This window comes from Euwallacea fornicatus, chromosome 17 (genome assembly GCF_040115645.1).
Source record: "Euwallacea fornicatus isolate EFF26 chromosome 17, ASM4011564v1, whole genome shotgun sequence".
NCBI lineage: Eukaryota > Metazoa > Arthropoda > Insecta > Coleoptera > Curculionidae > Euwallacea > Euwallacea fornicatus.
In genome coordinates this window covers 3,084,394-3,111,583 of record NC_089557.1, presented here as the reverse complement: position 1 = coordinate 3,111,583, position 27,190 = coordinate 3,084,394, and the positions used below count along the sequence as shown (strand labels likewise).

The following is a 27,190-nucleotide window of genomic DNA, read 5'->3' as shown; positions in this document are numbered from 1 at the left end:
AAGAGAAAAGTTAAAAGTACAATTATTGCCAATATCTTGACCATTTACTGGATACATTAGCTCCAAATGAACCTACCCTTAACCTTTAAAAGCAAATAAACTTGTGGAATAAACGTTTTAAGTCTCGGTAACGCTCTTATTCCTTCTCCGCCCATAAGTTCCAATTAGATGACCAATTAGATGTAGACGATTTCAAATACCAAAGAGGAAATTTCTATAGCTTTTATTTTCGAACTTGTCATAATAGTCTGAACATTAGAGAAAATTGTATAGGTCTCTATGTTATTGTACTTCTGGCCACAATTTCTCATATGATACGCAAATTGGGGTAACAATTTTTTTATATTTTAAAGGTAGATATTGATTGTTTCAGAAAAGAACCTTATTTTATACCTTTTTTGTTGGATGTTTCATTTGAAAATGAATCGATTTTTCAACAATACCCACCTACATTTTACGTCTCGGTGATGCTCTCTTACCGCCGCCTCTAACTCCTAAATTAAGTTAAAGATTCAGCTGAAACTTTCAAAATTTCAACAGTATGTATTTGGGTCTAATATCTATGAAATAATGATATTTTAGAGCCTTTTATTTTGTATTTACGAGTATGGAAATTAGTTGAAAATCTCGAGAATAGTTACATTTTGTGTCTTGGCCATGCCTTATTAGATGCCACTGATCACAACTTCCAGCTAAAATTTTTGAATATAGCGTCTTTATCGCTTCGAAAAGGGAACTTTCTAGGTAACCTTTCATTTTGAAGTACCAAATTATTAAATATTCCTCGCTTTTCAAGTAAAATATTTGTTATTTTTTGTCACGACCTACAAGGTGCCCTTAACTTCGAGCTAAAGCTCTGAGTTTAGCTTGCATTTTTGAGGTTTTAGGGTGGATGTAGAATCTTATCTCTTTCACAAAGGAATCTTCTGTCACTAAAATTCGAATATTTTCCGCTTTCTTCTTGAGTAAGATTTTGGCGCTGTTGCTTTTGTCCATATAGTGTACAGTAATCCATGTAATGCTTAAGCCAAAATCTGAACAATAACATGCTAAACCATACATATAAAATTAAATAGAAAATTACCATCATCATTTGAAAGTTGTTAGAGCAGTTATATACATACCAATATACCTATTTTCTTAAAACATTCAAATCCGTCATGCAACCAGCAACCCTGAGGCCTGTAAAAAATTAACCATCAAAGCCAAAAATTGTTGACATTGAATTACTGAAAAACAAACAGATTAGTTGCACGTAACAGAATTAAAGGTTTCAAAAGAACAAAAAGGATCGATTTTATTATTTGACACGCAACAGTTTCAGAGAAAAATTTATAAACAGGGTACCTTTTTACCTATAAGTCCGTCCACTATTTCTATATCAAAAAAACTAAGAGATCGAAAATTGATTACATGGAGAGAATGTAATGTAATTTCTGGAATCTCTCTGCTTTTATTTCCGAGATTTTAAGAAAAACTTAAAACAAGTCATAATTTCCAGTGGAAAATATATAATTCAAAAATCAGTTGAAACAAAAAAAACGCAATATATTTTTTAATTTTTTTCCTCTTCTGTATAACGTACTTAGATTATTATCTGAAAAAGATCTATCAGGAACAAAATGCGCCTTTCCCAGATGAAACAGAAACGGTAAGTCTGTAAATACCTACTTATTTATAAAATTTTAATCGGTATCGATATTTTGGGTGCGAAACTCTAAACTCAATCAAAATTATAACCAACAGATGTATTTTTCACTAATAAAAAACTTATAAAGACCTACAATATTCTAATAATTTATAAGGATTGCCCGCAGTTAAAAAATACAATTCATCATCAAGGCCAGGATAATCCTGCACCCATCGCCTCTCCTTGAAGTATTCCATAATACTTTGGTGTTCTTTTCTGGAGAAATTTTTCACTTCAATGGGAACAAAAGGATCCAAGCACTCAAATCCAGTTTTTCCCAAAAGCAAACTGGAAATTAATTCTTTCAATTACTTAAATTAATAAATGTATGAATATTTACCGTGGAAAGTGTGAAGTATGCACCCCTTGAGCACCCACTAATTGATCTACAGTCACAACTACTGCACCATTTTTCCAATCGAACTTGCTTAAATTTAAAAACCCTTCATTTAAAGTAATCCTGTTGGGAGGAACTATTTCTTTTTTCTCTGTCAATACCCGTGTTTTTGGGTAAAACATGGAATTAAATCCATCTATTGCTACCAAAGCCTTGCAAACCCCTGAATTACACAATAACTTAATCTCTTCAGCAAGAATTGTCACACAATTTGAGGCAAAACGCACACGATTAATGCCATGTTCAACTAATTCTACCAAAGAGGAACCTTCAGCAGTGATCTCTCTTTTTGTCCATTCAATGTCTCTGGATATTTTTAAGTTAGGATTTTTTAGGAGTTCAGCATTTTGGGTTTTAAAGTGTAGCAGCCAGGATGCTGCATCAATATTTAAATCTACAAAACCTTCTTTAGTTTCTGACATAGTTACTTCTTTAGGTTTATTCATCCACTTGGAAGCCCATGGTACATGGACAATTAGAAAATTGTTCTTATAAGCATAATGGAGTATGTGGGCCAAAGATAATGACTTCCCATTTCCCACTTTTCCATAAAGCACAAATCTCACAGCAGGCTTGTTGTAGTCTATTGAGTTAAGATAGTTTATTACTTCTATGGATGGTTCTCTAACCATAAAACAGGTCTCATTGAAAGTTTTAACATGTCTCTCGAAAGTTTGTGGCAAACCTCCATGAAAGAATATTACTTTTTTTTCTTCAGGAGGAAGGGTGTAGAACTGGGCCAAGTGGTCTATGGTGTGTTTAGTGGGGTCACTTTCTTGGGTCCTGAAAATTTGCAATCTTTCTTCAGGTTTAACATCTGCGGTAACCGTTAATAGTCTAAAAGCGGCATTTTTGGGGAGCGTACTTCGCAACAGGATATCAGTAGTTGCCTTTAACATATTAGGGCGAGATTCTAAAGGAACATTAATAACGAAATATTGAGAAAATATAAAGAAAATTTTAAAAATTTGAAGGTTTTCAAAAAGTAAGGTTAGATTAACAAGTATTTGAGGTTGCAGTTTGACATATGATTTGTCGGCTCTGCATGTGTCAATCAGTTAATGTCACTCATGATCGTTTTAAATGGTGACTTGTTATTTATTTTTTTAATGTTTCATTCCATGAATTACTTTTATACTTGAATTTAAAGGTGCAGAATGTTTTAGTTTAAACAAAACCCATTATCTATATTGTAAATTAATCGATAATCAATTAAGAACTGTTTGTAAACCCTCCCTATGTTTGTGCGACCATTATTACACACGCCAAAGTGCAAAAAATTTTTTGGGGGTTCTCTCTAATTTCTGTTCTACTCGTTAACGCGAACTAACTTCTAAGAAGCTTCAACCCTGCTAACATGGAGCTGGATTTTCAAACAGCTCTGCTGTTGCAGTACAAGTTAGAACAAGAGGATAAACGTAAAGAAGACACCACCTGTGACCACCAACTTGCCAAGCAGTTGCAAGATCAATTTAATACTGAAGAGCAAGTTGAACGATCTAGCAGTAACCTCGTTTATAAGGCACCCACAAATCCTAACAGAAATAAATGTCTTGTTGACCCATCCTGGGAAGTTATTGACCCAACTCCAGACATACATATACTTTTCACTGCTTTTGACCAGAGGTTCTTTTGGAGCTCTCTAGGTTCAGTTACAGTCTCCTGGAGCAAGCGAATGACTACCTGTGCTGGAGTATGTTCATATCAAGGCAGAGGGGGCTTGTGCTCTATAACACTCAGCGAACCACTACTGAAACTTAGACCCAGAAAGGATTTAGTTGAGACACTTTTGCATGAGATGATCCATGCTTATTTATTTGTTACTAATAATAATCGAGATAGAGATGGACATGGACCAGAGTTTCACAGTCATATGTATAGAATAAATGCAGAAACAGGTTTATATTTAGGGTTCATTTTCAATTAATATGGGTCTCATGAAGGGGATTTTTAGGAACAAATATAACAGTGTACCATGACTTTCATGATGAGGTGAGGTTGTACCAGCAGCACTGGTGGAGGTGCAATGGACCTTGTCAGCATTGGCATCCTTACTTTGGGACAGTAAGGAGGGCAACTAACAGACCTCCAGGACCTAATGACCGATGGTGGAATGATCATCTCAACAAATGTGGGGGAAATTTTGTTAAGGTATTTATCATTTTTATTTTTTGGTATTTTGTTGTGTAAACTGCTTGTTAATATCTATTCTAAGCTTGAATATAAATTAGCTATCTCATACAGGGCAATATCTACAGATGTGTTTACATCCTGGATTAAACAATTTTTCAAATCAGAAAAAAATTGCACAATTTAGGTAAGCATTAAACTCCAAAAACAACTTCACCAATTCTGGTAAAGTTATTTTTCAGCACCAGTTACAGTAAAGATTTTTATGGGGTTCTTTATTCAGCTGGTATGCTATTTATCAAATCTTTGTTTTCATAATAATATCAAGATGATCACTTCAAACATTGTTATGATTTTTATTATTTAAGTAAAATTGATTTGAAATATGTTAAATTTCCATGAGTTCCAACTTTTTTTGTTTCCAATTTAAGCTTAGAATATGGTACTTTTAATTATTGCTATTACAAATGTCAGTGTTTAGTATAGTTATTGTTCAAGATTTAACCTCTATTTGTAGATGTAGAGGTGTACTTTATAGAAGATTATTTGGTGTTTTCGTAGGAGGTAGTTTTCTCCTCGTGTAGAATGTGTAAGAGGAATCCTGTTAATATATTTTCTATGTTAATTTGTTTCTTAGGAATAAACCACCTTTCAGATTTTTGAAATAACTCCTCAATATAAAAATATTTTTTTGTAGGTCTGATGGTTTATTCTGCTAGGCATTTATTCACAGTTTAAAGCTCTTTTGTTTATGAGTATTTATAGATTATCACATTTTTTACCTAGGATCTAGAGGAATAACAATTTTAACAACGCCTCAATTGGACTGAATCACTAAACAGCACCATCCCAGTATAATTTTCATTATCCCTTAAATACTAACTATGCTATTATTCCTATCTTAATGAACTGAAATTTTATTTTTTTTTTAGGGTGTCCCCAGTAGCCTTAAACATTGGTTCAAAACAACCTTCAATTTATACAACAAAAGACGCGGCGTCTCTTACCTAGTTTATGCATGATTCCTCAAAATATTTTATTTGTTTCTCTCGTGGCTCTAAGTGCACCAAGTAGAGTTATAGTTGCTTTAAGGGCATGGCAATATTATACTATGATAGATTATATAATAAAGCGCAAATATTTTTGTAGGTGAAGAGTCCAGAAGCACTTGCAAAGCCCTCTAAAACTACCAAATCAAAACAAAAAGCAAACTTCAACACTGACATTAGGAAATATGTTACTCCAATCACTAACAGCACTTCAAACATAGTCAAGCCATCATTAAATCCGCACATTTCTGTTCCAACTAACATTCACACTGTTAGCAATGAATCTGTTAGTATTAACCAACCTCAAATCAGCAACGTCATTCCAACTGAAAGCAGTAACATTTTTGGTTTTACAAACCTTCAACACAAAAAGCAGTTGAATAACACTTATCTGAAGAAAGCTGGCACTAGTACTTTTGTTGTCACTAAAACAGATAAAGCTTCTAATAAAGAAAATGCTCAGAATCATGAAGTTCAACCATTTTCCGGTCCTGGAAGATCCTTGAGCAATGAAACTAAAGCGAGCAATAATTCTCAACATATGGTGCAACCTTTTACGGGTCCTGGAAGGTCTTTGAGCATCTCTTCGTCATATAACTCAAGCTATTTGACTGTAAGAGAGCACTGGTTAAAGAAATTTGGGGAGTCAAGCAAAAGACCAAATTCTTTTGCAACCAACACCAGCAAACGTCCTAAACATCACGAGAATAGAGTGAAGTGTCCGATTTGCAGCCAGTTATTTAAATCTGAAGACTTGAATCCACATTTAGATGAATGTCTTGATGTGTCTAGCAAACACACTAAAGAGTGTATAATCTGCACTGCGGTGGTGGCGATAGTAGAATATGAACAGCACTTAACAGAATGTTCTCAGAAGCACTTTGAAGATGTGTTTGAAGAAGATAAATCTTGCCCTGCATGCAATGTTAAGATCTCCCAAAAAGATTTCAATCTTCACCTAAAAGATTGCAATCTAGGCCTCTGTAATGAGTTTGACGACAAATATGCATCTCCTTACAAAAATATTAACTCTACTCAATGTTTAGCGTGTGGAAAAGAGATTCGGAAGACCGATTTGAATAAGCATTTAGAGGAGGAGTGTTTAGGGGTGAGCGGTGTTTTCGATAGTACGAAACTACTTAATGAAGATGATATAAAGGAGGGGAGTAGTTTCAATTGTCCCTTTTGTATGAAAGTTATTGAAGAAGGGAAGATGAAGAGGCATATTGATGGGTGTTTGAAGCAGGATAATGCCGAAATGAGCTCATTGATTGAATCGATTTGTGAGCCCTATTAGAGGAGTTTGACGCAAGACTCCTTAAGTTATATTTTAATACGCAATCAAAAAACTTGAAAAATCTAATTCTTTTTTGACCCTCTGTAATTTCTGGTTGAAAATGTAGGATAAACTTATTGGAGTGTAATCTCAGGGAATTATTAAGCCTTGATCTTGCTCTTTTTTATGTTATTCATTTTCATTGATAATTAAAAAAACATTTTTATGATTAATAAAGACAAGTTGTGTTTTTTTGCGGCTATTACATTCATTAAAATGATGAGATTTGTTGCCTAATAGCCACGCCCCATGACTATTTCATGAAATGTTACTTTTTTTACGTGTTAACATCGTCAAAAGTAGTGTGGGGTTAATTTATTGGTAGTAATTATTCTGTTATTTTTCAAATATCAAAACTAATTATATATTATTGGCAGTTATGTATTTGTCTGTAACCTTCTTGCAAAAACATAAAACAATAAAATTTTGTAAAAAAGGAGTATTTTTATATTTTTCAAATATATCCTTTCTTCCCACCAGTACGTGTACTCCATTAAAAATTCCAAGGAAAGCATAGAAAAGATAATTTTTTTTATCGATTCTTAAAGTGGAGAAATTGCTTATAGAAGATCTAAAAATGCATAAATCTATTATACATATATATAAATTTGGGAGAAGCAATATTAGGAAATGGACTTATTATAATAATTACTTATTAAATTAACGATTTTTTAATTAGAAGTAGGTACAGATTGATAAAAACAGCAAAACTTAAAACAAAATCCAGGTACACCTTCAAGAAGTTTTTAAGTAGGTACTTAATAGATATGTATTTACAATAAATGTGTGCCTTCCACTTTATATTTTTATAGTTGTGATAAATAATTAAATAAAATTGTTATCTTAAATATACAATAATAATCCTAAATTTCCTAAAATTTACACACCGATTTCGTGCATTTTTGCTCTGAAACCCTAAGATTTCAAGTGTTTTATAGAAATAGTGCCACATAGTGATTACTCTACGTTGCCATTGTATTAATGGCTCTTCTGTATTGTTAGGAGTTAGCATACTGATTAATAACTCCTGAAATAATCGATTACGATTTCAGAAAATTTTATACAAATATAAATAAAAATATAGCACCAATGATAAGTTGTTCAAATTTGATAAGTAGCTAACAATATTTAAAATTTTAACATCTAGATATTATAGTACACGGGCATTTCTTAAGAATAAAATAAAATAATTCTTAGACGTGTTTAATCTAAACAGTTTATTCCCTTTTGAAGGGAAACCCAATGGATTCTATTTATATGAAAAATATGTACTTAACGAATAGTGTTGCGAATCTACATATTTCTTCTATTGGTGTCTAGCAGATTGGTAGAAATTATCACACTAAAATATTTTATATTATGAACCCTGTATTTTTTCTCTCACACAACAGATCAACCTTAATCAAAAACAATATTCCCTCATTTATCAATTATCTCACCATTTAATACTTGTAGGTACCTTCATTTTCCCTACTCATTATTTTTGGTTATACGTAGTTTAACGAGCCGTATAAAAATACCAATCCTTCCCTATTTTTCATTAAATAAAAAAATAATTGTTAGTTTTCGTTCTTGGGATCTTATCACTATAGTCTTGACAATTTGGCTGTTTTCGCCTTTTTACTTCTCCTTCGACAAGTCAACATCGTTCAGCATGGAAACTTCTTCTTCGCAAATGGGTAGCTGCCTTGTGTCGTTCACGAAAGACAAATCCACCTATAAAAACTTATTAAGAAATTGCCCATATGAATTATACTCTACTTGCATTGTTTGTGGTTACACAAAGGGGGTACCTTCCATGGACGAAAGTCAAATTGGGCGTATAGTGGCCCTGATGTTGATGTCCATTAGCTCCATTTTTCGACGCTGAGTGTTTGACCCCATTAGGAACAAACACCTCTTTAGTGCAATCTAAAGAAAATATTTGTATTTTAATTAATCGCTTATTATCAGTATTACCTGTACCTCCATGTAGATTGCTGAGCTTAATCTTGGAGAGCTGGTCAAACTTGGTCCGACTGTTGCGGTGCGGATTCAAACCGTTGTTGTAGAGAGAGCTACAAGACATCGTCGTGCAAACTGATTGTCTGCCCACGGCTGAGCTACAAAATTGACGCTTAAGTTTAATGTCGAAAAGAGCCTAGAGGGCTCAAACCTCAAGTACGTTTCTCGTTTAGGGAAGCAATACTTGGTGATATCGTTTGTGGCTAAAAATATCAGCAAACTGGTAATGTACGGCTTAACCTCGGATTTCACCTCACCGTTGAGGAAGCAGTAAAGTATCGCCACAAAGAAACCCTGAAATGCAGATTGAATATTTCCCAAATACAGATAATTGTTGAGGGAACAGTACCTGTAAACTCCCAGAAAGCATATCACAAATGAGCCATATGATGTGCATGTTGCATAAATAGAGTAGCATGAGTACTCCCGAGTTTACTCCAAAGAGTGGTACTAAAACCAAAGTCGATTTAGCCCATTTCAAGTACCTTCTGGAATCCTCGTTAACCGGTGATTTTAGCTTCTTGTATAGAACTACCGAGATGATGACAAAAAGAACCAGGTTTATCTATAAGCAGATGAATGAGAGAAATATATTATTTGGAAAAATAATGCTTTACGAGGACAGAAGCAAACATTGGCACGTTAATAATGGCAAAAACTTTAGCATTGTCAGATTTGGTCCAACAAAGCTCATCCTCCACTAAAATCCTAGCAGTGACCCATGGGACTACCACCAAAATTGGAAAACCTGTACAAAGATGAAAATAAACCTTAAACACTCGTTTGGCTGTTAATATAACGCTTACCCCAACCAAATATGATATAATAAAGCAGGTTCTTGTTTGAGTCTGTGAATAAAGCCCTCAAAATCAGGTTATTTAAGTATAGACCCTCAACTAGGATCCAGGAATAGTTAGCCGTTTGGAAATATTGTTTTATACTGACGATTAGTTTGCATTCAAAGTTGTTATCCTGTCATAATTATGAAATAAAGTGGGTTGTTACCGAATAAGCTTTATTCCCTTACATTGACATTCACATGGAAAAATGTCCCTCCATTGTGCTCCATAAAGTCTTTACTCAATCCTAAACCATTTTCAAATAGTGCTTCTTTGAGGATGCTCATAAACGCCCTCAAGATAAACGAGGCAAATAGATTCATGTGCAGGATGTTTCTTGCGCAATGTAATTTCCTGTAAAATAATTTAGTATATTGGAAATTAGAAAGGTCTCAACAACGCACGAGATTAAGGGTAACAAAAAGGAGATAAAAATTTATATTTTATGTTCCTATTCGAAAATCCAAGGAACTACAATAAACTTACTTGATTTTGAACATTATAGTGAAAGCTATTAATAATGCCACTAGCGATATAGCGTTGCCAATCATAGTTAGTAGGGATATCATATCCTAAAAGCCCATAAACAACATATTAAATTTCTTGGTTTATGTTGCTCAAAAATGCAGCTTACCGCAGCTTTTTCTGATAAATAGCTATCTTCCCAGCTTCCAATACTGCCTTCACTGAAGTTTGTAAAAACAGTGATAAGCTGGTTCGTGTAACAACTATCATAATCGGCATAAGGGGACGATTTACCCTCGAACTCCTTCATAAACCATTCTCCAGTTTCTGTGCAATACCTTGTAGCTTTATTTTCCTAAGGAAAACGATAATTTTGCGATAAATTCTTTTAAGAGTATGAACATTTTAAATCATAAAATGTATTGCTGGATGCGCAAATTAAGGAACGTAATCTTTAATGAATACAATTTCTTATAATGTTTTGCTAGCGCCATCTTCTAGGCATCGACCCAAGTTAAACTTAGTATTGATCGAGGTTGTGCGAGACTACCTAGATAAACGTCGATGTAATATTTCGTTTGCATTCTGATCTTATTCCTGGACGTATGAAAATAGAGAGAACAATAGTTCGCAGGCGACGAGTACTGAAATTGATAGCAGCGCACGTGGTCTTTATTCATGGCGTTTGGTGTTGATATTCTCTGTTTTACTTCGGCATTTCATTAATTTTTTAACTGTTTCCGAGCTGTTTCATTAATTAGTAATCCCACAAAGATGCCCAAATCGAAGAGAGATAAGAAAAGTAAGTGTGGACCCACATTTCTTCCTTAAACCAATCGCAAAATCGCTATCTAATCGAATATAACCTAAAAAAACAACCCCTTTTTTCCAGTTTCTTTAACAAAAACTGATAAAAAAGGCCTGGCCCTTAAGCAGAAAATAGTGGACGATATCAGAAATTGCGTCCAAAAGTATCAAAGTATATATTTGTTCACATTCAAAAATATGAGAAATGAGAAGATGAAGGAAGTGAGAGAACAGTGGAAACCCAGTAGGTTTTTCTTTGGAAAAAATAAAGTAATTTCCATAGGATTGGGCAGAACTGAAGAAGAAGAAGTAGAAGAAGGTTTGCATAAGGTAAGTGCATTCACTTTTTGCTTTGATTTATCCTAATGAACATATGCAATAGCTTTCAGCATGCATGAAAGGCCAGTGTGCATTACTATTCACTAACTCAACACAGCAAGAAGTAACTGAGTGGTTTGATGACTATTCAGTTGAGGATTTTGCTCGATCTGGTTTCAAATCAACACAAACTGTAATTTTAAATGAAGGCCCTCTAAAACAATTTTCACATGCCATTGAACCTTACCTGAGGCAGCTGGGAATGCCTACTAAACTTGATAGAGGTTTTACAAAATTGCGTCTGCAAAAACGCTTATATTTGACTGAGTATTTTAGGTGTAGTTACTTTGATAAAGGATTTTGAAGTTTGTAAAGAAGGGAGCATTCTGACTCCAGAGCAGGCCAAGATTTTAGAATTGTTGGAACATAGACTGGCTACTTTTAAGTTGATATTGTTGGCGAGGTGGAGTAAAGAGGGAGGATTTGAGAAGATTGCTTCTCATCAGGAAGATGAGGACATGAACGAGGAAGATGGAGACTGAAAGAGAGGGACGATTTTTGTTTATGTATAGTTTTTATATGTAAATAAAGATGTTTAAGACAAATTGGTTAATAAATTTGGATGTGATAATAATTTTCATGATTTTGTTTATGCCAATATTTAAATAGAATATTTTTGTATTGTGGAGAATTTTTCCACCAGTCCGTAAGCACGGCTTAAAAATTATTGGAGTTACAGCAATTTTCCTTTTTTGTGTAATTGTCTTAAAGGCTGGTTTTCATTTGAAAGATTTTCCGACCGTACGGCCCTATCTTTATTGATTTTGAAATTTTAAAGAACTCTACGATGAGTGGCGTATCTAGGGATCTGATTTAACTATGTGATGTTTACAATGAAAGAAAAATATATTTTTATTTGAAGCGATAGTGATGTTTTTAAGTATCTTATACTCACTGGAATGAATCCCACAATGTACGATGGACAGGGTATTACGGATGTCGTATTTGGAAATTCTGGCTGCCAACAAACCATGGTATCATAATAAGGTGGGCACATGATGCCTGAAAATGCAAATAAGTTATTTTCAAGCCCAGACTCCTTTATCGAATAGAAAAATGGGAACGTATGTCATTTAAAAACCAAGTCAGGGTAAATTCCTTTGCAGTGACCTACAGTGCAGGCTATAGGTACCCATTATTTATTTCTTTGTCACCCAATATAGATCTAAAAAGTGAAAATTGGATATTGTATTAGTTCGTGAGTGTGAACGAACCTGTTCAGTATTAGGGACTCGTCTGGATTAAAAGTGAAATTGGAATGTTTCTTGTTGAAATTGGAATAAACGAAGCCGATTCGTGTTTGGTTGCATGCACCAAAGTGATTTTTTTTTAATTGAAATTAAGAAAATTCGCATGTAAATCTAATTGTAGGGGTCTCAGACAAAATTCTCTAAGGTTCACAATATTGTCAGTATTTTGATTGTTTTTGTATGCAGAAAGTTGGCCTTATAAACTTTGGAAAGCAGAAAAATCTCGAGACTTCTTAGAAATATTTTGGTTTTTATGGCTTTAAAGTAATGCGGATTTGCGACGTTTACAGGAGTAGATATAACAAGGAGTGGAACAAGAATTGTAAAAGTTTGGAATTATGAGTGTTTACGTAGAAGAGTGTATAATGAATATGAACCAAGTGAAGACAGTATATTAAGTGCATAAGAAAGTCCTTAAAGCACGCGCGACTTGTTGCAAAATGGGACATTAAGCGAAGTACTTCGTAACGCGTAAGAGTTTTAAAGGGTCTTATACATGAACATTACCCAATATTACGTATTACAAGAGTAAGAATATTACAACTACCGAACGCTTTTAGGCATTAAAAAGATTACGAATTAGTTAAATCTTTTAAACATGACGAAATTGAAACATCTATGACATCCCTAGTAACAACACGTGCTCTGTTGATAATGAAAAATTACAAAATGAAAATGCAAGCAAATCTGCTTTGCGATTATTCCATTGGTTGCATTGAATTTTTGAAATTGAATTGGTTGATTATTACAGATAGATAGAGAAGGAAATTAGGCATAAATAACCACAAAATAAAGCAGATAATTGAAGAATTGAATAAACAATGAGATTTGGTTTTGAAATGTGGGTCAATATCAACGTATGAAAGATCTACTCATTTTTGGACTGAGTGAGAAAATCACTTTCTGCAGGTGCGTAAGAGCGCTTGCTTCATCAGTCCCCTTTCTATTGAATAACAATATCTCGAATGGTATTTGATTTTGATTAATATTTTGGAATCGTTAAAGTTGTTATAAAAAAAATTAAGCAGAAATTAATTTGAAGTAAAAATTGCAAAATTAGAAAAAAAGAAATTACAAAAGAGAAATCTGTGTTGCGGACATTCCACTGATTGTAACAAAAGACAGGACAGAAAAGAAATTGAGGCAAGAAACAGAAGGAACTACCTAAAGAGTTTAATACCCCCACCGACACTGAGCTACCCTGTTTGCCTCATAGAGTTTAATTGAATGGAATGTTTACTTTCTGCGAGAAATAGTTTAACTTTGGAATATTTAGCGTTTACGCAGCATTAACGATTTTTTAAATACTATGGTGTTTTAAAAAACAAGGTATTTCAGCGTATATAAACTTTTGAAAGTCCATAGTCGGACTTTATATTTTATTTTGAAAAATTCAGATCGTGTAATAATTGAACTGGAGACAAAAGCTTTCCCAAAATGCAGTAAAAAATCCAGGCCTGTATTCTTCTCATTTAAACTAAAAAGAAGTTCGGGGCAAAATTTCAGGAACTTTCATACATGTTGATATTTATCGGCAATCATTTAACTACCTGCTAATCTAGAAAGCTTTTTGGTTTTTCCCAAGATCTCTTCTTCTTCCATATTATACCTAATCGCCTTTTAATAACAGAGAAATAGTACTTTTGAAAAATAACTTACTTTGCGTAGAAGGATCCACATACGGCTTATTACTGCCCACATCTGGCCCGTACAGACTTGTGCATTCCTCCTTGATTTTTGCAACAGCATCCAACTGCTTTTTCAGCAGCTTTTGAGCCTGCTTGTTGGTAGGGAGATTTTTTATATCCATCTGAAGCAAGGAATAACTAGTTTTATGTGCATATAACTAAGATACAAAGGGTGATAAAGTTTACTACAAAGATCAAGGACCACGATACTGTAGTAAATATTTTTAGCAAAATAAACTTATCTTTATTGCCGTGTGAATATTGCAGATTTCCCAATGTTTTCCTCAAAAATCGACTAAAACAGTCAATGATGATGAACTTTATCGTGAGAAGTGGCACTCATATGAGATTTTAATCACAGTTTTTACCTTTAAGCTGGCAGATTTCCTGTGTGGATGTATGATGAATGTCGCGGAAACGAATTTGATTCTCCGGGCGAAACAAGAAAGCGCGGACTGCGTTATATTGGATAATAATCAACTGCACTAATTTACCTTTATTGGAGGTATTTAGTTACCAATTTCTGATAAGAATACAAAGCTTTTAGAGGTGCTTAATATTATTTTTGATAAATTACAAGGGAGCGCTTAAATACTCCATATCATATTTCCATCACCATCGCCTATGACACCGCATCACACTACAGGCAAACAAATTAAGGAAATTGTTGTTTTACTACTACTAATTACAAAGACTATAAATACGCAGACTAATAATCGAATGCATCTCGTGTGAAGGAAAGAAATATTGATTATAGAGGGTGTTACTACTGAAACTTTTGAAGAAATGCAAAGCGGACCATCAGCCCATTTACGGGGGATGAAAATTGGATTTCCATGCTTTCAATGGTTAACGAATGTTGAAATAGCTGTTAGCTTTGAATGTACCGGACTTGGCTCGAATTGAGGACGTACAGTGAAAGAAGCCCTTTCAGTCGACGAATAGTTGCCTCTAAAGGATAATTTGGGTTAGAGACTCGATTTAGTTTAGCTGCAGAGTCTTTTATACGGACAAGCAATAGAAATAAAAGCTCGTAATATCCAAGTTCCACCTACACATGTAAGTTAAGTTTGATCTCCAAAGAATGCTTAGGGTTTGGATGTGGCCCCAACTAAGGAAATCGATACACAATTTCATACGTTGTGAGCGGCAATGGCGTGTTTGTCACCCCTCGGCGATGTCCCAATTTATGTGCTAAATAAGATCGAATTTTCTTCCCTTATCTTCTTTATTTAGTCTGATTTTGTAATGAATCTCCAGTAACCACATGCGAAGTTCAGCCACCTATTTTGTTTTTTCAGCCCCTATGAAGGAAAGACATTAGCATTATTTTATGAATTTTAACAGGTTTTCAACGCTCTGTAGGTGTTAATCTGACCTTCATCTTGGACGATTATCTCGGCAAACCGACTTGAAAGTTTGGCATTGTATGATTTTTTGTGGGCCTTGATTGGCATGTTTGAGATTATGCTATCAGTTGTTATTGGAAGAAAGAGAAAAATGGCTGAGATCAAAGTTTTGTTTTTGTGTCTGTAAAATAAGATGATGAAATTGAAAAAATGGGGTGCAGTACTGACTGTCTAAGACTCAAAAAGCTACCATATCTTTAAGAAAATACATGGATAGTTACTTAAATCTATCAGCGGGTGAAAGAAGCAACAAATTATTTTCCAATAGGTAGGGACTCTAAAAAAGCCGGACACATTACATGAGGACTAATTTTTGAATATTCACACATTTCTACAGGGCGATTCATTAAGAATGGGACAACCAAAAGCTGAAGATACTACACGTTAAATGGTGACGATTGGAGAAAATATGCCTTATCGGAAAGTTGGTACTTTTCGATTTACAGGGTATTGAAAGTTAAAATATTAATTCATTTTCCGTCATTATTTTGAAAATACCTATGTTAGTGATTTGAAGATTTATAAAGTTATGTTTTTTTCGGTAATGAATAAAACATGTTTTGTAATTTTTGCTTGTTAATAGAACGCTCCACTTACGGCTATTTTACATACTTTAAAGTGAACAACTTTCTATCCTGTATATCTAACATAAAATTTGATTCAAAATCTGAAAAAGCAATTATAGTTGCATTAATTACGTATTATTGTGTCACTTCGATATCTTAATTCGTTTTAGAAGAAAATCCATTTTAACGAACACTATATTTAAATTTGATAATATCAAAAGTAAAGAGCGAAACAAGTTCAGTGCACTTTCATTTTTAATTACAAAACGTATCTTATTTGTGGCCTAAAAAATGTAACTTTACAAATTTTCAGTTATCAAACCTGGATATGTTTAGAAAAATAGCAAAAAAATTAATTAAAATTTCAACACCCCGTATATATTCGTAACTATCAATTTAACGATTAAGGAATTTTTCCTTCAATCGTCACCATCTGATAGATAGTATGTCCAGCTTTTGACTATATTATTGTTAATGAATCACTCTGTATATTATACATGTAGATTTCTATCATTGATCCACATAAATTTAAGATTGTGAAAACATGTTTTCTAAAATTTTCCGATAAATTTTTAATCGGAAATTTTCATTTACCTCCTGTTCGATACGGGAAACTACAGTAGTAGGACACTGATGGAAATGTCAGTAAATTTGATAGCGATTAAATTTTTCCCAATGTAAAAAATTCTACAAAGCTTAATTAATAATGGTTTCTAATTTATTTACGCAATATAATCAGGTTAATGGTTGCTTCTCGTCACTGAGCGCGAGTGTTGTCCGCCTCATAAGAGCCTAGAGATGCCAGTACCTGATTGGCTGGCTATGACGCATGGACTGTCCAAGTGCTTCGAATATGCAAAATGCGCGTTCGGATTCATATTTATTCCAGCAATGTCCCTCTTTTTGTGTTTTTTTTGCTGTCCATTTGATGAATTGATGGCATTTGTAATTTATACTCCTCCATGTGTGCAGCATTTAAAAAAGTCCTGGGTAGAAGTCGAACACGGAAGTGTAACTTTCTCAATTAAAAGTTTCAGGTTGTTCTCGAAAGCTAGAGCTGATGCTATATAACTGAATTATAGGGTCTGCAGGCACAGTGCGGCCAACAGGTTGGCTATTTTAATAAGCCCTGCTAATTTTACGGTTGTTTTTTAGTAGTTTAGTTCTTCCTTTCTGCAACTTTCCACAGGATTATCATTTTAGAAAAGAAAATTGTTTGACCAGGAAACTGAATGAATCTGAGTGAAATTCTTCCTTTATAAATTCTTATGCAATACTCGCTGATAATAACTAGATGATAAGAAAGTACTAGTACTGGTACCAATTTATATTTTTGTCAAAAATCTTGATTTGGTCCTCATTATTTAATTCTCTTCGGTAACAACCATCACGTAAGGGTGAGAAACATTTATCGAATTTTCCTTATAGTGCCACCAAAAACTTTCTTCGTTAAAACTTCTTACCCATTGTCTTTGCCCCACATCACTCTCTTAACTTCTTACTTATCTTATACACTTCAACGCCTACAGACCTTACAAACTTTGATTTTGTTGCTGTTGAATGGCACATTGTGTGATTTCTTGTCTGGAAATGTGTAGCGGGAGTTCCATGTTGTTTTGGTTTTGTTGAGCTTGTACGGCAAAACAGCGTGTTGGGAATAAATTAACTACATACCATTAATCCGAGAATACTGTGAAATTGATTTTAGAGGAAAATTGAGTAACTATAAAAAATTATTTAATTTTTTTCAGATTTGCCTTCAAATTTCACAATTAGAGAAAATGTTTCTTGTGACTTTTCAAACTTTACTATTTGGTATAACAAAATTCATTCAAGAGACCACCGTGTTTTTCAAGAAGATTTGAGTGCTATTTCTCAAATTTATTTCCCAAAAACAATTTTTGTTTTATCTTCAAGTTCGGCCACTACGAACATCGTTCCTCGGTTTGTCTGAAGTTTTTTATGGTAAAATTATGAGATTGAACCACTGTACACTATAGGGTGACCCTTATTCGACTCTCAATATAGGGATCTCGGAAATCGTCGGAGATACAGATCCGGATAAACGGAGGCAACGATGTATATTAATGAGAGGAGTACGTTGCTTTTTTAATTAAAAAGAAATCCGATTCCTTCCGGAAATATTCGAAAATTACTATTTTTTTTCTGTCTGATTTTTTGATTTGATGAAAGTACCATAAGTTAGCAGGTTTTGGTAAAGTAATCTGAAATAGCTTCTGCATGGTTGCAAAGGTTCTGAACAATCTTCAAAATATTGCTGAAACGGAATATCACTTTTTTTCCTAGAAGTGTGGTAGATTTTGATTATATCACATATTTCTTCGTTAGAATTTTTTTTTCCGGCAATGAGTATTGTCACATTAACTATTAGTGCATTATTTTTTATTAATTATATATTTTCCAAAATAAGCAATTAGGTCGCGTGTGTGACACCAATGGCAACGCGCCTGTTCCTGTCAGGTGACCAATATCTGACATTTATCGACCTATTCATTTTGACATAGGGGTTTTCAATTTTTACCATGAAGATGGTGTAAGTAGAGTGCACTAATGCAGAATGTGAAAAAGTCGAAGTATTGTTTCTCGTGGCAATGAAGGTTTTTGATGTAGACGTCGTAAATCGACAAGTGTCATGGTTGTTTTTCAATTATACATAAATGACCAGGCGAATTTGTAAAGGAATTACTGTTTCCGAGATCTCCCATATTGAGAGTCAAATGTAAAATACCCTGTACATAGAATCTGCGGGTTCTAAATCAATATTTTTCAAATATATCTTTTTCTGCTTTTGCTATTGTGTTTTGTGTTTCTCTGTTGGCTTTTGATTGAACTTAACAACTATGAAATTAAGTAATAAATAGTAAGTAGTAGTAGGAAGAATGCAGTAAAATTAAACGAATGATCCACTCTGTAGCCAATAGACGTTTATTTGATATGTATACATATATGCCTTCGAAATTGATTGCACCTTTAAGGAACATTTTATGGTGACTCATCTGACATGAATCAATATAAAATACTCGCATGCTCCTTGGTATTTCTGACATTTTAAAGGTTTGAATGACAAAATCACATGAATGAACCTCGGTCTGTTAAAGAAGGTCATACCTTGTCCCACTAATTTTAATGATCTTTAAACCCTTTCGCTTGCAACTAATTTAACTCAAATTAGTCCTGATTACAGTGAACTACCCTGCGTTAAACTATAAACTATACAATTGCTTTTGCCTCTTGTATCGAATTTACACAAAATACTAAAGGGCCATGAATGAAAATTCTTTTGCGAAACATAAAAAATGGTATAAATTATAGTTCTATTGAAGTTCTCATTTTCTCTTATGGTGTTTTAGAGTACGAACGTGTTCCAATATTATCATTTTTTAAAATTTAAACCGACATTCACATTTTAAACGATCCTCCAGGGAGCGAACTTTTGCATCTCCTGGAAAACTTCTCGTCTAAACTCTTGTAAACTATGCTTGCACTTGCAGTAGTCACCTTTAAAACTACACATTTTAGGGCCAATGTTAAACAGGTACAAAATCAATGTACTTAGTCATTGAAATTTGTTACATTTAATGTTTTTTCTACCCACGAACTATTATGTTTTCCCAATGTATAATCAAACATAATGGCGTTTGCAACGCTAACTAACCCCATACAAAACACGTTTTTCCACTAAAATCTGGCAAAATCATCATTGCTAATTCGGGATTAATGGATGACCCAGATTTGTGATTGATGTAGCGGAAAGCTCATATGTGAAAAAAAAATCCATTTCAGCCTTACCTTGTGCATTCACTATATGCATTCACCGTGAATGCCTACGAAAGCTCTCTTCAGGACTCACACCACACTACTTTAGATTTATTTTTAAAATTTTAATCTAGCGTACAATAAATTTAAAGTTGTTAAACAGCATATTTATCTTTGCACTTATACAGACAAGAATGATGCCTCTTTAGGCTAATCAAAGATAGGTCCAGAGCCGTATTTATCAGGTTGTTTTAGACCATATTAAAAACTCATTCTATCAAAGAATATTAACTAGCAATCAAGAGGTGATTTAAGAATTATTTATTATGTAGTAAATTAAGTTACTTTTTGCCAATTTTTCTTAGTTTATGTTAAAAATGGTGGATTTTGAGTTTCAGGTACGTTCCTGGTCAAATATCATAGCTATAGCTATGATACGATTTTATTCATTAGATGAATTGACTCGTGAATTATTTTGGTTTGAAGTAGATATGAAAGTATCGAAATTACTTTCATGATTTTGCACCAATTAGCGGAAAAACATAGACGATTATTAATCATTTTCCCATTTTTTAATGTTGTTTACATTTGCAATGTTCTCTAAGCCAAATATTGTTTATGGAAGGTTGATAAGCAGATTGTTGTAAAATTCGGTGATGGAGTAGTACCTGTAAGAGTAGAAGTACTTGTTAGGAAGATTGTGTCGGTGCACCGAGACTTAAACGTTCAGAGAAATTGTAATTTCTATTTCTCTATGTGGACTTCTCCATATCTGCTTGATTCTGCAGAAGAGTCTCGATTTTTCCTCGTTTAATAATGATACTAAAAGTTTTACTTTTCTGTTGAAAGGAGGTACCTATTTAAAAGGTACCACTTATAGTTTGTCTGCGATTAAGAGCATTATATTTGAAATTACCAGATCATCAACCACTGTACATTATATAGACGCATGGACGTTTGTTTTCCTTAATTTCACAGAAAAAGGAAAAGAACTTAATTTAATTCTAAAAGAAAATTTCATTTTCAACTGAGGTAAGGCAATAAAATAAGATGCTGTTTACACGTTAATCTGCAATTTAGAGAATTCCGTCGAGAGCTTTTTTTACATAGATGTAATTCTGCAGCATTTTGAGTAGTAAAGAGGTCTTACAAGTAAACTTTTACTTAGACAAAATTGCAATTTTGTCTAAATTAGAGATAATTTTGCGTTCCACATATTGACTTTCAATTATATTGAAAATTCTATGCTGAGATCCCATATTATTGCTTCATGGTATTTGGAATTTTCACTCTTTTTCATTCTTGGAACGAAATCTCAATAACTTCGAACTTGATCTTCAATAAGATTTTCTTTTTGGGGGATTTGGTTTAATTGCAAAAAAGTAAACAAAATTGCCAATATAATCGTATAATGTTAGAAATTCGTAATGGATGACATTCATTTCATTCTCTTTAGTTTTACATTGAAAGTCTCCAAATTAAAGGTTTTTAATTTAAATCTGTTCCTGCCTGAAATCAAATTATTAAATCAAGCAGTGAAATTACTTCGAGACTCACAAGTCAAACATGAAATCGTGGGACAAATTCTTGTAAATCAAAGCGTGAATAACGGCATTCTGTAGGGACTGCTATCCTTAATTAGAGACTTAATTGTACCCCAAAGTCCCAGACAAATAACCTTTCCTATTTGTTTGATCGACAAGTTTATTTGAAGAGGAGTAAAACTGAGACCGCGAAAATACGATTAATGAGCTTTTTCATGTACATTAACAAGGTTATGTTTTTTTTAAACGAAAACACCGGTTTCAATGAACTCAGTTGAGCTCCCAAGCGACAGTCACGAGAGGTGAATTCTAAAAGTAAAGACCTCCACTTTTTGAGAACAATGAATGCAGGAAGTGATTCTGAGCTCAAATTAGAAAGCAGAGAAAGTATATACTCGACTGTAATTAGAGATCGTTGTTTGCCCTTTCGTCTTTTTGTTTCTAAAACTTTATGCTTACATGTTTTTACGTAGGTAAATAATTTGAAAAGAAACTTTCGATAAATCAACGTCTAGCAACCACTTCATGCCTAATTTAAAATCCTTATTTAATTAACAAATCCGGATTTTAGCGACGTGATCTCTAATTGTTTGCCACGTGGCTGAAATCAGCACAAACATGTGGAATACCACACGAGGTTGAATGATGTATTGTATGAAATTGTGCTCACGTTAATGAGCTAGCTAATAATCCTAATTATAAAATTATTTCGTCAAAATATTTGCAGTTTTTTGATAATTATTTCTTTAAATGAACACAATTCTTGAGTCGAACTAGCACCAATTTGTGTTTGATAGTGTGTTCCTGTAGTTCGATATGAAATTCTTCCAAAGCCCTTAAGGCCATTTCAGCCCTCCATAATGGACAAAGGAAGCTTGTACTATGTTGCAAGGAGGGCTGGAAATTCTGCGGCTATGAAAACCTCATTCAACAACAGTTTATGCAACTTTTATTGAAATGCAAATTCCTGTCTTTCCGGCTTGATGATTTTATGATGTCAGTGGTTTCCGATTAAAGCGAAATTGGCACTTTTCAAGAACTTATTGTTTTTTTTTATCATTAAAAGCTTCATTATAATGCAAATTAAATTAAAAATCGTGTTGCCAAAAATATTTCCTAGCACGGGGATAGGACCGCCATTGGAACAGGTGAAAATTTTCTTTTCCAGTAAAACATGTACGTTGTTTACAATCGTCAACACCTTCAAAATTCCGTTAAAGAACCACCAGCCCTTTTTGAAAAAATAAAAAATTCTCCATTTTTTAAACGAAATTTGGACGCCCTGTACTTGCTAAAGGACGCCTTATTGGACGTTGGCTTATATATAAAACTGACATTATTTTTGGACGTTTGAATGCTATTAAAACTGAAGCATGCTGTATATCGAAATCTTCCAGTTAACAATATCTCTCCCCTAAATTAAACAAATTTCCAGGTGAATGGAAACCTCTTTGCAAAAATGGAATAATTTCCTGGAAGTCTGCTCAATAAGAGTTTATCGAAATCGTTATTCGACGTGGAATCTTTCACACTTTCCTATTTCCTATAGTAGATGCAGTGGTGGGAGTTTTATGTGTATGCAATACCTTAGATTAAAACCTATTTGGTTTTTGATATCCGTTAAAAATAGCTTTTCCTGGTAATTATTTTCAATTAGCTTTTAATTAAAGTTTGTGTTGCCTGAAATGTGGAAGCAATCACCTTAGCCTATTGATGGGTTATGCAATAGACTGCGTCAATGCGCAATTTTTACACGGGTATAAAATTAGTTTAAGGCATGCCTATAGAAGTTACTTTCAATGGGGGAAAACTACGAAAAATAGCATAGGAATGTTATATCCGAAAAATAGGGAATTTTCATTTAAATATAACAGTGCCTGTCTGAATTCAGCTGTTATCACTAGGATGTCACCTTCACGTAAAATAACTACATTTTGTGTGTCTTCGTGGCATTTGGATGTTTTCACCGAGAATTTTCTATAGGGCATCTTTCAACGGTCTGCACAAAACCCTATCGCAAATTCTTGAGGGCGATACACCGCGAGTGAACTCAACTCGGCTTTTTCAAAAGATTGACAGTTTTCGAAATATAGTTAATTTTTTTTTAATTTGAACTATTTTTACATTTACCCTCAAAACTGATAGTTAAGACTACCCACTTCGCTTTTATCGGCGTACACATGATAATCAATCTCCCTCTAATTTCTTTATAATTGCAAATAAACCAGTTCGAATTGTGTTTTCCAACTAATATCGATTAACTTTAACTATAATTGAATCGAAAGCGAAAGAAGCATTTTCCGGCGAACATGCGTTGGCATCAAGCGAATTACCTTTGGTTACATGGCATCCACCTACGTGTAAAATTGTTATTGGATATGCTATTGTCGATTCGGTGCTAATTTTAAGAGTCAGATAGCACACGTCGGGAAAGTTGACAAATAAATTTAACTTAAGGTTAAAAGACGGTTAACTCAGTCGCCCAGCTTTTTCTTCCAACAGCAGGGGGCTGTTTTATCAGGTTACGTGCCTCGTAAATGCCTGATCCTTTGATTAGGAATAATTGAAACGTCCGCTTTGACGCTTTGTAATGTCTCTCAGGAAATTAGCTCCAGGCTTGCCGAAAACGACTCTTTCTCAGAGCAAGTTAAGTCGGAAATAATGAAAGTGTTTTGGGGAATTGTTGATGATAGCAAAAGCGTTTTGCGAGAACATTTGTGCAAGAATTTTTGTCGAAAACAGCTATTTGGGCGCTTTTCTTGCGTTCGCCTAAAACTTGGAGTGAGGGCGTACCCGTAGTGGCCAATCAGAGAGCTCCTCTACTATACTTTTGTGACAATTGAAGCACACCCGCTCGGTTGCATTGACCATTAGACAACATTAGTAGAAACCCCTAGATATTCTTCTCTTCTGCTAAGAATTTGAATTATATCAATATAATCGCTTCTAAGACAGAATGGCAAGATTTCCTGGGTTTATAATCCCTTCGTTTTTTCCAGGATTTTCTTAGGTATTTTAATCCGAACATTGCGCAAAGTAGAGTAGACCAACGGACATTTTTCAGGGGTTAAAAACTTATAAAAGTAGCTTTGCAAGATGAGGATTGTACGAGAAAATTGATGTTTTGCCTCTTATTGTGGGGACATCTGAACTTAATTGGCCATTTCCATTAAGCCTTTATTTTGGTTTTCGCATTGAGGTTAATGCGATTTATATTCGGGGAAATGGTGTTTCGTAAAATTGTTGTTAGCAATAAATTTTAACCAATGAATGGTAAAACTTCATTGGTTGTTTGCTAGATAACGGAGAAATGAAATTAATTCAGTTTTGCAAGCAACGGAGTTTGGCATTGTATGCATTTTGTGGTCCCGAAGCTTCTCAAGTCTATTTACTTTGCAACCAGTAACTGCATATTAACCTACACATTATCGCTATTCTAGTCGTGTCCAAACATGTACAAATTAAATTTTATAACATCTACCTAACGGACAAGATGTCTTCTGTAGAATTCAGTGTGGAGTCTCATATGGACCATCGGGAAAATAATAAATTCAATTCCCTGACAGCATCCGGCTATAAATCGAAATAAAAGGGAGTCGTCAGAACTAGTAGCAGGTTGGAACAAAATTCGGATGCGAGTTGGCACTTGTAAATAAAATATTTAGTCCCGATTTCAGGACACGTCAAGGGTCAATAGGGCAGCATGAATGGGATGAAGGTTGTGACAGAAATGCTTTTGGAGCTGCATTTTGTGTAGGAAAATGGTCAGTTTATGACATCAAGAGACACATATTTAGACATTTAAAAATTATGGTTTCAATTTCATGCAGGAATGTGTCATCATCAGGAGGTGAGATTGTAGTACTATTGAGAACTACCCCTAAATTAAAAAAAGAGAACTTATATGAAAAGTACTCGATGCAAGAATTCCCTTGTCGCTTAGTCGCCTATAGGCGAAAGTCTTATTTACTGTGGTTGTCTGTTAGTGTTCAACCTAAACTTTTTTTTTCTAACAATTAAATTGATTTTTCTTTCATTTTATATCGTGAACGTTTGAAAGCAGTTTCACTTATAATTTGAGTAATAAATTGTACGGTCTTAATATAGGAGAAAATACTCTTATGACTATTATGTGGCTGCTAACGTCAATCAATTGGGTAGATGAAGAGGAGAGTTGCAAGGAGTCTCGAAAATCATCGTAGCTATATTCAAATGTCAGCTACTAAAAGGTGAATAGAGTTTATGATCTGACGAAATTGTAATCTCTCTTGAGATTACAATCTCGATTTCTGCACGTGAAAGCTCTATTTTTGCTCAATGCCCGAAGAATTTTTGTACAAGTTCAACGATGCAATAGGAGCTCCCTAAAGGGTTTCCATAAGGAAGTTTTGCATCTATCCATTTTCTTTGAATATAATAAAAGAGGTCTCTGTGGGAATCTTAGGATGTCTCTCAACGTAAGAATAGAATGGGAAATTGCTTGAATTAGGACGTGCATATATGATCTTAGTTTAAGGGAGAATTATCGCATAGCATATACGAACAGCAATGAATGATGGCAGTAGGGAAATGAAAGCAATAGATGTAACTGCATATCATGCCCATGTACGAAACGAATAAACAATATTTTAGTTTCTGAAAACCCGGAGGATATCGCCTGCCTAATACCCTCTAAAATAAAGGAAAATTATTACATGCGCCGCAGGTAACTTCGCAATACGATATAAGGAAGAGAAGTAAAAATCGCTTTGCTATGAAGAGAAAAGTAGAAGTTTTGCCAGAAATTTATTGGTTTGAAACAAAAACATGATATCACATATAATTTCAACAAAGTCAGTTTTAGAGATATTGGTAAAATAACGGAGAAAATTAGTTTTTTTAATGTAGGCCTAAGAACAAGGCCTTTCCTTTTCCTATCACCACATTGACGCAATTTGAATATTTATATGAAATTTCTAGGTCCCCCGCAACCTAATGCTGATATTTTAGCTTAAAGTGTAATAATAAATCCCCACATTATTCTCAATTCAAAATTACAATTTTGATAGGGAATATTCGCATCACGTTATAATGTGCAATAGCATATTTTTCCATTTTCAGTAAAAATTTCTATAAGCTTCATTTTTCTAAATCAAGGATATTTCTTATTTCTTGGATACCGTTTTCCAGTTATCAACCGGATCCCTGGTGAGTTGTGTTATAGTGGTTATTCCTGCCAAGCAGCTACGTCGCTATATTTTATGTGTTTGCTTTATAGGGTATAATTAGAAGGAATTGCTAAGATGTCTTTTGCTTTGTCTTAAGCTTCGCTTGATCACAACATAATTTCACTAATTGAAATTGTTTGTCATAGAAAGGTTTGTTTATGTGTGCGAGTAATCGGCAAATTGCAATTGTGGGTGTGAAACTAAAAAGAAATGTTACATTCGCAAGATATGGGTCAGGGTAATACAGTGATATAAAATTGATGGATAGAATGTTGGTAAAAAATTGGCTAATTAGAGAAAGGGAAAAGAGTGGAAAGTTCTGTTAGGAAATACGAAGAATCCAGACGCACATGTGAAGTTATTTCAGGTTGGTTCGGGCTCCTCCCTTTGCAGTTATACCTAGCGCCGGTCTCGGAGGAAATGAAGGGTGAAAAGGGGAGGTTTTTATTGGGTAGGCATCCTCGTCTGGAACGAATCCCACGTAATCTGACCGACAGGTCACCAGACTGAGTACCTATGAAGATAGTTATCCTCGAGAAAAAAAGAAAGTTAGTTCACGTTGGTTCAGGTTAATTTCTAAAACCCATAGCCCTTGAAAAACGTTTATATAGTTTTTTTTATGTTCTAGGCAAAAAAAGACTATCGCCGGAATAT

The 27,190-nt window shown here is 34.0% G+C and overlaps 4 protein-coding genes across 12 annotated transcripts in view; 2 read left to right on the top strand and 2 right to left on the bottom strand.

The window, feature by feature from the left end:
* Positions 1–1,733: 1,733 nt before the first annotated feature.
* mRpS29 (mitochondrial ribosomal protein S29) lies at positions 1,734–3,091 on the bottom strand. The gene is made up of 2 exons (XM_066292461.1): positions 2,031–3,091; positions 1,734–1,978 (listed from the first exon to the last, which is right to left on the bottom strand). The coding sequence occupies exons 1-2, from the start codon at positions 2,984–2,986 to the stop codon at positions 1,771–1,773; spliced, it is 1,164 nt and encodes a 387-aa protein (XP_066148558.1). The 5' UTR covers positions 2,987–3,091; the 3' UTR covers positions 1,734–1,770.
* A 52-nt stretch (positions 3,092–3,143) lies between these two features.
* On the top strand, positions 3,144–7,041 carry mh (maternal haploid). The gene is made up of 3 exons (XM_066292450.1): positions 3,144–3,985; positions 4,042–4,238; positions 5,367–7,041. The coding sequence occupies exons 1-3, from the start codon at positions 3,445–3,447 to the stop codon at positions 6,561–6,563; spliced, it is 1,935 nt and encodes a 644-aa protein (XP_066148547.1). The 5' UTR covers positions 3,144–3,444; the 3' UTR covers positions 6,564–7,041.
* Positions 7,042–7,092: 51 nt separating this feature from the next.
* LOC136344733 (vasoactive intestinal polypeptide receptor 2-like) overlaps positions 7,093–27,190 on the bottom strand; it is a 43,537-nt gene continuing 23,439 nt past the window's right edge. Inside the window, exons 1-13 of one of the 9 annotated variants that reach the window (XM_066292451.1) lie at positions 19,819–19,908; positions 14,005–14,155; positions 11,991–12,097; positions 10,080–10,265; positions 9,932–10,017; positions 9,634–9,799; positions 9,413–9,578; positions 9,224–9,354; positions 8,956–9,171; positions 8,758–8,900; positions 8,562–8,704; positions 8,368–8,513; positions 7,093–8,318 (exon numbers count right to left, since the gene is read on the bottom strand). In XM_066292451.1, the coding sequence (XP_066148548.1) occupies positions 8,223–8,318; positions 8,368–8,513; positions 8,562–8,704; positions 8,758–8,900; positions 8,956–9,171; positions 9,224–9,354; positions 9,413–9,578; positions 9,634–9,799; positions 9,932–10,017; positions 10,080–10,265; positions 11,991–12,097; positions 14,005–14,155; positions 19,819–19,827 (1,746 nt within the window). In that variant the 5' untranslated portion in view covers positions 19,828–19,908 and the 3' untranslated portion in view covers positions 7,093–8,222. Of the gene's footprint in view, positions 8,319–8,367; positions 8,514–8,561; positions 8,705–8,757; positions 8,901–8,955; positions 9,172–9,223; positions 9,355–9,412; positions 9,579–9,633; positions 9,800–9,931; positions 10,018–10,079; positions 10,266–11,990; positions 12,098–14,004; positions 14,156–14,401; positions 14,567–19,818; positions 19,909–27,190 lie in introns of those variants that run through there. The other 8 variants (XM_066292452.1, XM_066292454.1, XM_066292453.1 and 5 more) reach the window with 8 other exon arrangements.
* On the top strand, positions 10,515–11,669 carry RpLP0-like (ribosomal protein LP0-like). Its single transcript, XM_066292462.1, has 4 exons — positions 10,515–10,712; positions 10,803–11,047; positions 11,100–11,319; positions 11,372–11,669. The coding sequence occupies exons 1-4, from the start codon at positions 10,685–10,687 to the stop codon at positions 11,575–11,577; spliced, it is 699 nt and encodes a 232-aa protein (XP_066148559.1). The 5' UTR covers positions 10,515–10,684; the 3' UTR covers positions 11,578–11,669.